The 14,189-nt window shown below is 35.6% G+C and overlaps 1 protein-coding gene across 4 annotated transcripts in view; it reads right to left on the minus strand.

Moving 5' to 3' along the window:
* Positions 1 to 9,348: 9,348 nt before the first annotated feature.
* SNX13 (sorting nexin 13) overlaps positions 9,349 to 14,189 on the minus strand; it is a 138,154-nt gene continuing 133,313 nt past the window's right edge. For all 4 annotated transcript variants that reach the window (XM_033440893.2, XM_004263466.4, XM_033440922.2 and 1 more), the window contains one exon: positions 9,349 to 12,869. In XM_033440893.2, coding sequence (XP_033296784.1) covers positions 12,622 to 12,869 — 248 coding nt within the window. In that variant the 3' untranslated portion in view covers positions 9,349 to 12,621. The remainder of the gene's footprint in view (positions 12,870 to 14,189) is intronic.

Below are 14,189 nucleotides of genomic sequence, written 5' to 3' on the forward strand. Positions count from 1 at the left end.
TTTTCAAATTAATAATCTAAGCTTAAACCTTAAAGAACTAGAAAAAGAACAGCAAATTCAACCTAAATCAAGCAGAAGAACAGAAATAGTAAAGGGCAGAAATAAAACTAAAAGCAGAAAGGCAATGAAACCAAAAGTAGTTCTTTGCAAAGATTAATAAAATTAATTAAACTCTCTAGCCAATCTGATGAAAGAAAGAGAGAGGAGGTAGAGCAGGAAGAGGATGGAGAGAAGGAAAAGATACATATTATCAATATTATAAATAAAAAAGAGATCCCACAGATCTTACAATACATTAAAAGATCAGAGGGGAATACTATGAGAAACTTTATGCCAATGAACTTGTTATCATAAGTCTGTGGTTCCCAACCAAGAGCAGACACTTGGCAAAAATATGTGAAGACACAAGTGGGGGACTTGCTCCTGGCATCTAGTGAGTAGAGGCCTGGGATGCTGCTAAACATCCCATCATGCACAGGACACCCTCCCACGACAAAGAATCATCCTGCCCAAACATCACTTTGGTTGAGAAACCCTGACTTAAATGAAATGGACAAATTCCTTGAAAGATATCAACCACCAAAGTTTTCTCAAAAGGAAACAAATAACCTGAATAATTCTTCTATGAAAGACACTGAATTCTTAGTTTAATATTTTCCACCAAAAAAAAAAAAAAATCCCACAAAACTCTAGGCCCTTCTGGCCTCACAGGTGAACTCTAACAATTAGGAAGAAATAATACCAATTTTATATACATTCTTTCAGAATATAGAAAAAGAGAGAATACCTCCCAACTCATTTTATGAAACAATTACCCAGTTACCAAAACCAGACATTACAAGAAGACTAATGACTAACACCCTTCATGATCACAGGCATAAAAACAAATGTAATAATAGTGGTTCAAATCCAACAATTTATAAAAAGGATAATAAATTATGAGCAATTGGGATTAATCTCAGGAAGACAAGGAGTATTCAACATTGGAAAATCATCAATGCAATTCACCATATCAACAGACTAAAGAAGAATAACCACATGATCACTGAAAATGAGGCAGACAAAGCATTTGAAACCCTTCAACATCCATTTGTGATCAAAACTGTTAGCAAATAGGAATAAAAGGAATCTCCTGAGTCTGGTTAAGGGTATTTACAAAAAGCCTACAGCTCACGCCAAACTTAATGGTGAGAGAACAAGGAAGGGATATCCACTCTCATCATTCCTATTCAGTGTTATACTGGAATTCTTAGTGAAGTAAAGCAGAAGTGAGGGGGTGAGGGAGGGAGATGGGGAAAGGGGGCATACACATTGGAAATGAAGATTTAAAATGGCCTTCATTTTCTCCCTTTCCCCAAAATCTCAAAGAATCTTTAAGCAAGTTTAGCAAGGTCACAGAATATAAGGTCGATATAAAACACTGTATTTCTCTATACTAGTAATGAACAATGGGAAGTTAAATTATTGTACCATTTGCAATAACATAAAAAACGAAACACTGTTAAATCTAAAAAATGTAAAAAACTTGTTCTATGAAACTAGAAAACACTTATAAGTCATACCAATTCATGGACTGAAAGATTCAATATTAAGATGTCAATTCCTACCAAATTGAGCTAGTGATTAAATACAATCCCTATCAAAACCCTAAGAGGGTTTTTTGGTTTTGTTCGTTTTGTTTTACAGACAAGCTGATTCTAAAATTTGTACAGAGAAGCAAAGCAGTCCAAACAACTAAAACTATTTTGAAAACTAAAACCAAGTTTAAGGACTCATACAACTTAATTTCAAGACTTACTATAAAGCTATTCAGTATTGACATAAAACAGATATACATAGCTCCTTGGAACAGAAATCTAGAAATAGAACCACACATGTATGGTCAATTTATATTCAACAAAGGTGCCAAGGTAATTCAATGGGGGACAGGATGGTCTCTGCAACAATGATGAAGGAATAATTGGTCACTGATATGCAAAAAAACTTCAATTCATACCTCACACCATATATAAAACTTAATTTGAGATGTACCAAAGACCTAAATGTAACACCTAAAACTATAAAACTTCTGAAAGAAAACACAAGAGAACATCTTTGTGGTATTGAATTAAGTAAGGAAAGCTTTCTTAGACAAGACAGAAGAAACAAAAAGGAAAATTTGATAAACTGCACTGCACCAAAATTTTAAAATCATGTGAGCTGAAAGACACTGTTAAGGAAATTAAAAGATAAGGCACAGACTGGGAGAAAACCTTTGCAAAACACACATCTGTTAAAGGACACGTTTCCAGAATATAAAAGAATTCTTAGGACTTATTAATAAGAAACCAAACAACCCTATTAAAAAGAAATGAGCAGAAGATTTGAACACACAATTCACCAAAGAGATAGGATGGCAAATAAGCATATGAAAAGATGCACCAAATATTAGTCATCAGGAAAATACATATTTAAGTCACAAAAAGAGACAACCATACACATATTAGAATGACCACACTTAAAAAATAAATAAATAAAAGCCTTATAATACCAAATGCTGACAAAAATACAGAGAAACTGAAACTCTTATAAACTGCTAATGGAAGCGCAAAATGCTACAACTACTTTAGAAAATAGTTTGCCAGTTTCTAATAAAATTAAATATATACTTATCAAATAGCCTAGCAATCCCTCTCCTGGGAATTTACCCAAGAGAATGAAAGCATACGTCTACACGTAGACTTGTACCGAGTGCTTATTCTGACACCAGCTGGTGTACTGCAGTACAATTTTGGTGCTAACCACTAGCAGTTAACATCACATTCCACAGGTTTAAAGGCACAGTCTCCAACCCGACTGCCCTTACTCCTGATGCCAGCCATACTTGGGGGTGCCCAGGCCACTGGTACTTTTGATTAATTGGCTACAAATCCAGGGGTTACCACAATTCCCTCAGGTTTGATAATTCACTAGAACAGTTCACAGAGTTCAGAAAAGCAACAAATTATGATTACAGCTTTACTATAAAGGATAAAAATTAGGACCAGTCAAGTGAGAAGACAGAAAGAGTGAGGTCTGGGAGGTCCCACAATATGGAGCTTCCATGCTCTCTTGCCTTCCCATGGAATCAGGGTGGGTGGTCACACTTACTGGCACAGCAATGTGCTCTCCAACCAGGATGCTCTACTGAACTTTGATGTCCAGAGTTCTTATTGAGGTCATCACAGAGAGATATGATTGAAATCACTGGCCATTGACTGAATTCAATCTCCAGTCCTCCTCCTCTCCCCAGAGGTCAGCTGGCTCAAAGCCCCAAACCTCTAATCACATGGTTGATCTTTCTGGTGACAAACCCCATCCTAAGTCAACTCATCTCCTTAGCATAAACTCAAATGATTGAAGGAGCTCATGAATAGCAAAGACAATCCTAATGCTCACAAAACTCCATGGACTTAGAGTATACCTCCCAGGAACCCAATTCTTTATTATACAACAATGCTTATAGCAGCTTTATTCATAATTACCAAAAATCTTAAAATAACCAAATGTCCTTTAACTGGTGAGTGGATAAAATAATTATAGTATGTCCATATTATGGAATAGTATTAACAAGAAAAAGGATGAGTTATTGATACATGTTAACAACATACATGAACTTCAAAAGCAATATGACAGGTTTTTTTTTACATAGGCATTGTAAATGCAATAACTATCTACATGGCATTGTCTTATGATCTGTAGCATCAGAGGAACATATCCTTTTTCTATAATAATTACATTTAGTTCAGGGTTTTGCAACCTCAGTGCTATTGACAATTTGGACCAGATAATTCTTTGCTGTGGGGTGCCATATATAGGATTTTTAGCAGCATATCCCTGGCCCTACTCATTAAGATGCTAACAGTAATTTCTCCAGCCCTGACAGTCAAAAATGTCCAGATATTCCCAAATGGTCCATGAGGGGTAACTCACCCCCAGTTTAAAACTGCTACTTCAGTCAAACACAGTTTTTACAGTTTTCATAATCTTAAATATTTTGTGGAGACAAACATAAATTACATCAATGTAGGAAGCTGATAGCATTCAAATTATGCTTTCCATTGGAAAACTCATCCAAATTTTGTATAAGTTAGAAACTTTAGAATAATGTTACTTTTCACACCAGAGCAAAAACATAGTCATTTTAAACCAAAATTATTAAAACTAATTTGTCCAAGTATTCCCCTTGTTTAGTAATATTATCTCATATTTTTCTACATTTACATACCTAATTATTAAAACAAGGACTACCATTTTTCTTATTTCTTCTTGTTGTACACATACAACATATGTATACTTTTGTTTCTTATGTTGTATCCTAGGCAATCAAGGCCATTAATTTAAAGAACGGCTAACTTTTTTCACTCACCTCCTTCAACAAGTATTTGAGTTTCATTAAAGTGCTAGCAAACTTGCCCATTGGACTTCTGTGCTTCCTCTCTGAAAATTATTTTGTTCTTTCATTTTCAATTTATTTAAGTCTGGATTAGTTTATTTATGCAATCAAAGCAAGAGCTCCATTAACTTTAAGAGACTTTATAATTAACTTGTTATCTATGGAGATAGGCAAAGGCATGTAAGTCTATCAACAAATACATTTAGAAAATACTTCATACTCATGTGATAAAAGAATTTCATCCAACTTTGAGCAAGCTGAGAGGACTCTAGAGGAGGTGACTGATGGATTTCTTGTTACTTCAGTATATATGCGTGTGTATTTTGTTTTGTTTGTTTTTAACACAGAGCTCTTTTTCATATTTTTACCTGGCTCATCATGGAGTTTTGTTTTTAAAGAAATAAGAAAGAAAACTCAGGCTACTCAGCACCCTTCAGGTTGCACAGAAAGTCATGAAGCTCGTAACAAACCAGAAGTAATCTTTTCCATTCAACCTGCAGTCCCATTCCACCATACATACAGACCCATTTATAAAACTGTTATAAAAACCAAGAAAAATGCATAATTTCAACCACTCTTACTCTAAAACCACATAAAACTAATTTCAATTTTCCTTAAATTTTTGTATGAACTCTCTATTTGATGGTTAATCTGTATATCTGAATTAGATATCCTCAGTAGTGCATATAAATGATCAATTGTTGTGCTCACTCAATTCCCAGAACTTGAGACAATAAAGTGGATGAATGCCACCGGTGTATATAGTATTACAATTATATAGAGACCATTTGTAAAAGGCTAATTACTTCTCTTCTACAAAGACAGAAAAGGTTCCCCCCACACTTACACACACACACACACACACACACACACACACACACAAGTAGCAGGCTTACTTTTACAACTTTATCCGTGAATCAAAAATAAAGAAAAAAACTCACCGATTTGTTGTGGCAGCTTTGGAAGGAGGGAGGTCAGAAACACAAAGGATTGCAAGGAGCCACCATCTTTCAAGCAGGCACAAAAACTTTTTTTCTTTAATGTCTTTTTTAGCTTTCTGTGCTGTGCAAATAAGACAAACAACATGGAGGATTCTACCTGTGGCAGAAGACACACAATTACTGGTGTAGCCTGCAACGTGAACTTCTTAATCCCAAGGCGAGACCTGCTATTGGCCAGACTAAACCTATGTCTGAAATGCCAGTACGTTTTCTTAAGAATCCTCAAGATGTGCAAACAAAAAAAGCAAATGGCTGCTTGAGAATCAGAAGGTCAGACCACAAAAAAATCAGCTTCCCAACATCGCTTCCACCAATAGAGAAATAAAAAATCTGTGCACTAATCAAAATCAGAACCAGATTGACCTAGACTCAGAAAAAGAACCAGAGGGAAGAAAAGTAGGAAACAGTCAGCAAGGGTGAAAGCTCTAATTGTTGAATGAGGTGCATCCCCGGAGGCAAACTCAGTTCACCTGGGCATCCCAGGGGAACTTTCACTTGTCAAAGGAAAACGTAGATACAAGAGCACTTTAGGAAAGGCTTTTACTTATAAAGAAGACTGCAAAAGAATTTTCAGGCTCTAGAAAGACTCACTAATAAAAAGGACAAGAGTTGAAAGTAAAATATCCCAGAAGTATCAACGTTACTGAGTTAATAGCCTGGTCATGGGAGTAAAACAGCAATTTTCTCATGTAATCATCACATCTTTAAACATCAAGAAAAACCCTGCTTTTCTTTTTATCTCAGTTGCAAAGTCCCTCTCTTCCCTTCCCCTTCTTCCCAACTATGGGATGCCTACTTAAATCAAGACAAGTTAAAATATTTGGTTTTGCTGCCTCTAGCTCTAGCCTTCTCCTCTTAAAGCAGGGCTAGGCATCCCATTTACATTCTCCCTGTGACCACCTAGAGGGGTGGGATAGGGAGGGTGGGAGGGAGGGAGATGCAAGAGGGAAGAGATATGGGAACATATGTATAAATGATTCACTTTGTTATAAAGCAGAAACTAACACACCATTGTAAAGAATTATACTTCAAGAAAGATGTTAAAAAAAAACACAAATAATTCTGTAACAGAAAAAAAAAAAAAAACTAGCCGCAGATTCGTCAGGTGTTAGCTTGTAGAGAAAAAACAATACCCAGAACTTAAGTCTTCAGTTCCTACTTTATTTTGTAAGTGAGAGCACAGATCAGTGGTTCTCAGTTGGCAGCAATTTTGCCCCCAGACATAATTTGGCAACGTCTGGAGACATTTCTGGTTGTCATAGCTGGGGGTGGGGGAAGTGCTACTGGCATTATGTAGTAGGTAGAGCCCAAGAATGCTACTGAACATCTTTAATGCACAGTACAGCTCCCACAACGAAGAATTATATGCAGCCCAAAATATCAATAACGCCAGTTGAGAAACCGTGGCACAGACTCGAGTAAGATCACCTGTGTTGACATTTCAGCCTAATCACTTACCAGCTCTAAAACTTTGGTATGCTTGAGTTTTCCCATCTATAAACTGAAGAAGATAATAGTATCCACACCTCAAAAAGTTGATTAGTAAGTGCTGTATAACTGTTGCTACGGGAATCTTTATTGGAAATACACAAATATGTTCCTCCGGCTTCTTGGATTGCAACATACATTCATAACATTATCACTATCTTTTCCCCTTTCATCTGCATCTGAATTGGCATGTTTCCACTTCCAGGTGTGGAGGCTTCTACACAAGGATAAATCTTAAAGATCTTCAGTGCAACTCATTGCTTTCTGTTAGCCATTTCTTTGAATCAAGGGGTTTAGTTGTGTAGAAAAGAGTTAACATAGAAGGTATGACTGCTGTCCTTTGAAAGGCCTGCTTATAAGGTTGGCCTTTGTTCTCAGCTATCTGAGAACTTAGATTTTAGGAGTACTCCTACCATTCCCAAAACTGATAGAAGTGGATCAGTATGTGTAAACCGTTTGTACAAAATATATGGTTTATGTGGAACACATGCTTTCCTTCCAGGAGTCCAGAATTTTGGTGTTAAGCAGAGGGTGCCTACATGACCTGCCCCCAATAAAAACTGTAGGCAGGGCTTCCCTGGTGGTGCAGTGGTTGAGAGTCCGCCTGCCGATGCAGGGGACACGGGTTCATGCCCCGGTCCGGGAAGATCCCACATGCCGCGGAGCGGCTGGGCCCGTGAGCCATGGCCGCTGAGCCTGCGTGTCCGGAGCCTGTGCTCCGCAATGGGAGAGGCCACAACAGTGAGAGGCCCGCGTACAGCAAAAAAAAAAAAAAAAACTGTAGGCAGTCTTGAATTAGCTTCCTTGATTGGCCATGTTTCACACGTGCTGTCACAACTCATTGCTGGGGGGAATTAAGTGTATCCTGCAAGACTGCATTGGGAGAGGAACTTCGGAATCTCGTGCCTGGTTTCCCTCAAACTTCACCCCATGCACCCTTTCCCTTTCATCTTGTTCTATATCCTTTTGCTGTAAGAAATCTTTGCTGTATGACTGAAGGCCGAATCCTGAGAGGCCTCCTGGTGAATCACCAGGGGGGTGGTCTTGCAGTTTTCCAACAATTAGACCTATTGTTTTATTCCACTCAATTATATGTAAAAGTTCATGTTTGCCAACTTAAAATGTCACATTTCATACAATTCTCATACACTGTGCATTGGGAAACAGACATTAAGTATAATTTCCATTCTATTGTTTTTCTTGTGAAGTACTAGGTTCTTAGCTGCTGCCATTGTTCCTAGATCAAACATAGCATCTCCCTATTATATATGGATTAATGTCTGGCACATATTTTAAAATCTGACCTATATTACATTTCTCTCTCCTCTTTGCATTTCCTAGTTACTACTATTTTGATCACCTCAGCAAGATAAGGATCTTTAAGAAGTAGCAAGTATTTTTCCTGCTTCTCAGGAGACATACTCTACTATCCCTCACTGAGTTCATTATTCTGGTATCCAGTGCCAAATTCAACTCCAATATCTCCTGTTAATTTTTCTAACTGTCCTTTTTCTTTCAAACACTGAACTTCGTATACGAATGACAAGCTAAAAAAACAGGAAAGAAAAAAACCCCAAAACACCATCTCCCAAATTCATGGGTTTTTCTATATAGAGTTTAACTAAAGATGCCTCACCTTTTTTTCTCCCCTACTAAGATTTTTTTTTTTTTTAACCACGTTCCTTGGGAACACTATCCTCAAGCTATTAATAGGTATTTATGACAAAAGATTCTGTAGTTAACTAAGTTTGGGAAGTCAGGAAAACAAAGTTAAACAGAGTTATTCATTATATAACTTTTCAGAACCTTTGATACAATCATTTGAATTGTGAAGGAACATTTTAGGGTTTTGAATAGCATGTAGATTTACATAAGTTACATAAAAGTATAAAATTATTCCTTCAGGAACATCTTAAAGGGACCACTATTTTACAGTATGCATTTTGAGAAACACTATGCCTGCCCCTGGTAGGGTAGGAGTAATCACACTGATGTCTGAGAAGTCTTTGGATATAGATCCAAGAAGCCTGCAAAGACTATCGCCAACTAGGCAGAGCTACATTTCTGAGTATTGAGTCTATTGCCTTTAGAAACGAAACCTCTAAAATAGCAGGCAGGCCAGGAATTTAAAATGAGATCAAACAAAAATTGTTAATGGATTACTTATAGATCTTCCTCTCTATGAGAAAATTATAATTTTGCATGTAGGGAAGTATGAAGTTTCTTTAACAAGTGGTAGTAAATTAGCTCCCCCATAAAAGGAAAAATTAAATTCAGTTAGCTGTAAGTCAGTTATCATTCAATAGTTCATCTATCAACCTGGAACTTGAATTGCTTGATTTCTAAAATGAAAGGAAAATACACACAGATAATAAAGATAAGACAAGTGAGCAAGCATTTTTTCAAGTAATAAAAATACATCACTACTAAATAAAATTCAACAAAAAGGTTTGTTAATACTTTATTAGTATTTTCTAATGGACAAAACATAACGCAAACCAAATAAAATTTTTAATCTTCTTTTTAGTTCAATAAAAATAACTGACATTCTGATTGTTGTTCCTTCTTTGTTAAAGAAGTATTGATAGAATAGTTAGGCACACAGTTGACACTTACTGTACAATGAATGATATGCACAAGTTATCTTTTAACACTTATAATCCTAAAATGTGCTCTTTATATTTTTCCCTTGTAATACAGGAGCCATGCTCCTATAAGCAAAATTTACTAATAACAAAAGAATTTTACAAGGAGTGACAAAAAGACTTTTAAAACAAGTCCTTAAATAAAAGGATGCAGCAACAACGGAATGTAAGTTGTTGGGTTAAGAAGACAGCTTAAACTAGATCTCAAAACATTAAAAATTCATTTATTTTACAATTACTCAAATACACATGCATTAAATGAAAATATTGCACAAATTAAAATTTTAGATTGTGAAATTTTATATTGTTCTTAATTTTTTTAAAAATTGGTACACTTTCCTGGTAGCACTTAACTGTTTGATTTTTTTTCCAAACACCAAAGCACAAACTTAAAATGAAGGAAGTGAAATATTCAAGGTTTTAAATTTAAAAAGAAAAAAAATTAAGGCTAACCAAGTGCATCCATTAGTCAATGGCACAATTGTTTTCAGCAACTATCAGAAAACCCTAATCATAGGAAATGCCCATCTAACCCTTATATATAAATCATACAATCAATTTTTTAGGTGAATTACTATAAGTTAGTAGTGATGGTTTCTAAAGTCTGTTACCTGAAAAGTCAGAAAACCCAAACAAAGAATGATTAATTTAGAAGGTTCTTGCCTAAAGGCACCACTGACTTAAAAACACATTCAAAAATCAAATATCAGAAGACATAAAGCCTCTTCATGTATATATTCATATATGCAGTAAATGCATTAAATGTAATAACTTTATTAAACATAGTACACTGTACTTGACTTATGGGTTAAATATTTTACACACAGCTCGACCAAGTCATTCAAAAAGTATCTCTAATTTTAGCATGACCACGGCTCTCTCTGATGTAAAACATAGATGTGCAAGGAGAAGATGCATAACCATTTACACAGACTACCATTTGACATTTCTGCTTTTGAAATATAAACTCTTTTAAACAAAAATTATTTTAAAAACCCATTTACTCAAACAGTTTTTGGTATGATTGCAGTTCTCTTGCAGGGCTCCATGAAAATTAACAATCCTGCATGACCTTTCTTTCCCTGGTTGATGGCCAGCGTTCCTCACATTATCTAGAAATGCTTTTTCACATGTACACACTAGGCTCTTACTCTTAGATTTATTTATGGCAAAAATATACTTGAAATGGGCAGGGGTATATCTGAAAATCATTGCACTTACGGCCATGCTGATGCTTCCTACAGACATGTTTCACATATCTTTTCTTCCAAAGCCTGGGGCATGAGGAGAGACCAGGGCAGGAAGACACATTGAGAAGAAGAAATATTATATCTTCCACCAGAGTCAATAAGGATCTTTTCTCATTTGGAAGTTTAAATGAAAGGGATTTCATTTATGTAATTCTGAAGACATGCAACACAGGCTGAAAATATGCATACTATAAGTATGCACAACAGCATTATTAATAAATATGATTATTATTATAAAGCTTTAAAGGAAGGCTTTATTCTATTCGGCTTCACTTTGTAAGTAGGATCTCAGTGACAAGACAATAACATCTTGTTCCAATCTTAAAGCTCCCAAACAACTGGGATACCAATACTCTGTCCCTTTATCTTAAGCACCCGGATGTTCTTTTAATACCAGCATCTTGGCTCAGTGGTCTGATAAATAGCTTCACTATTTTAAGGTTTTAGTGTTAAATATTTTTAAAACAAAAAACGCTGACACACCCAAACCCTTAGTCAGTGGAAGTATTTAAAACTATGCAGAAATCCTGCATACAAAACATATGAAGACTTCCAAGATTGACAAATGGAGAATGAGAAAACTATAGGAAATGCAGAGGCTCCAAAACTGGAAAAGGTATTTCGTTGTTGTTGGTATAAAATTATTTTAGGGACTTAAATGTATACACCGAGGGGTTTTGCCAACTTGCTTTATTTAGTAGAATTTTACATTATGCAAAATATAAATAAAGCCTATTTTAAAAAATATTATAGTTCTGTTTTATTTATTTTCATATATGTACACTATAATAGAGTTAAGAATTTGTATGTTTACATACGACTAATAAACTCATTTAATCCTTTGATTTGCTATTTTTGCAATCACCTAACGTATGTCTAGATCACACAGTTTAAAATCATCATATAGTAACTTTCAATAGAGTACTGTTTTTTAAATTTCCACATTTTTAGAAGTATTTGGCAGTTCTTTCAACAAATTATAGCCCCTATTACATAATCAGTAATCTCTTAAAGATAAAGAAAACTGTAATAATTTTGTAACTTAACTAAGAGCCATCATATGCTTCTTTTTACACACAGAATGCCAAAATAAAGCTTATGACTGAGTACCGTTAAGAGCAAAATAGAGCCCTTAAGACACATAAGAATCAATTAAAATCTGTTTTCTACCAATGAATAACAGATCCAATGAAATTTTTGTTTTCACTGGTTTTATTTTATACTAGGTTTTTACTTTATGTCACAAAACTGTAATTTGGATATAATGTTACTTCATACTTTAAGGGCATTCTGTCACTTTCCCTAGACCTGAAACAGATGTTCCAAAGATCACTCACCTGGCTATCTACACTATATCAAAATTCTGAAAAAGACCTATAAAATCATTATGCAAAACAAATCCCTCCAAACAGCACATTGCACAGTTTCCCACTGTTAAACAAATCAGCCAATTTATCTGTGAACTCTTGTTTTGTGCTTTCCTTAGCTCTCATATCTACACTCTGGCACTTTGTCATTGCTGGAGAATGCTGATTAGTTTGAAACAGAAGAGACCAACGTCATTCTTGCTTGAGATGGGGGCAGTATCCTCTCAGTGTTGCAAAAATATGCACCAAATCATTTAAGACACAGAAATCTCTCTTGGTAGTGGCTGGATTATAGACAAGGATGAGAAGAACCACAGTCTTATGGATGTATTAATAATCTATTTTGAGACACTAAAAGACTGGTGCAGACACAACAGTATATGAGTTAAGCCCCAGAAGATCCGTCCATACCATCAGTCCTGGACAAAACGAACACCAGCTTCATAGATTGGAGTGTCACCTTTTCTGTAAAGAAGGCGCTTGAGTAGTCTGAAGTTTCTGTTTATATTTCTGCATCTGCTTTGACCGTGAATGCAGTCTGTTGAAGAGTTCACGGAATTTATACTGTGGAAATAAGCTTTCCAAAAAGCCTTCCAAAAAGACATAAACCATCCTCCTATTTAACTGGTTGTGCTGAAACATTTCAAATACACGAAGAATACCTTTCCGTGTTGTCTCAGCCCCAATAATGTGTTTCAGTTCATCTAAATGAAGCGGGGGAGAGGGGAAATAAACACAATTCATTATTCAAAGGAAATCCAAGGCCTAAACTATGCTAAGTATGTAAAGTACAAAGCAGAGTAACTGATAAGTAGCAAGTATTCAGTTAATGACCTTAATATAAGTTTAATAACTGACTTAAAACTTATATACGTTTGCAAGCATGCATGCACTTACACAATAGATACTGTGAGACAAATACAGCACAGGAGAAAGCAGGAAACCCCAAATTAGAGTTGTAATCTTGTCCCTTAATACCTATATGATAACTTACCCACCCTGAGTTTGCATCCTCATCTGTAAAATGGGAATTTATAATAACCAGTATTATTATAACTGTAAGAATTTATAAAGCCTTGATGAGATGTGAAAAGTGATCTGTAAACTCTAAAACACTACACACATACTTTTACTACATTTAATGCAGTCAGAAATACTATAAGAAAATGTGTGAAAGCTGATCTATGATTTCAAAAAACTTGCAACACAGAAACAGTGCCATTAAAATACTAAAAGCATAAAGACACTTACAAGGAGGGAATGCAACATGAGATAATAAGGAAAGGTTCCCTTCAAGGAAGTGACAACTGAAGTAGATTTTGCTACCTGGGCAGCATTTTCATAGGTGCAAACAGATGAAAGATTTAAGAACAGGAATGAGCAAATGAGCACTAAGTGGAAACAAAAACAAGACAGGCTCAAGAAATGGGGTAGTAAAGTTTGGTTGAATTTTAGGATTCCTGTAAGAGAAAGTGGTGAAAAAAATGGAAAACTGACAGTGCTGTGACTGTCAGGGTAAGCAAGTTCGGAGTTTACTCATAGGTAACATGAAGTTACTAGAGACACGTAAATATGGGAGCACCATGTATTATTCTTTTTTTTTCTCTTTTATTCTTGAATTTTATTTTATTTTTTTATACAGCAGGTTCTTATTAGTTATACATTTTATACACATCAGTGTGTACATGTCAATCCCAATAGCCCAATTCACCACACCACCACCACCACCCCCCGCTCCTTTCCCCCCTTGGTGTTCTCTGCATCTGTGTCTCTATTTCTGCCCTGCAAACCAGTTCATCTGTACCATTTTTCTAGGTTCCACACATATGTGTTAATATACGATATTTGCTTTTCTCTTTCTGACTTACTTCACTCTGTATGAGAGTCTCTAGATCCATCCATGTCTCTACAAATGACCCAATTTCGTTTCTTTTTATGGCTGAGTAATATTCCATTGTATATATGTACCACATCTTCTTTATCCATTAGTCTGTCAACGGCATTTAGGTTGGTTCCATGACCTG

Source organism: Orcinus orca, chromosome 9 (assembly GCF_937001465.1).
Source record: "Orcinus orca chromosome 9, mOrcOrc1.1, whole genome shotgun sequence".
Taxonomy (NCBI): domain Eukaryota; kingdom Metazoa; phylum Chordata; class Mammalia; order Artiodactyla; family Delphinidae; genus Orcinus; species Orcinus orca.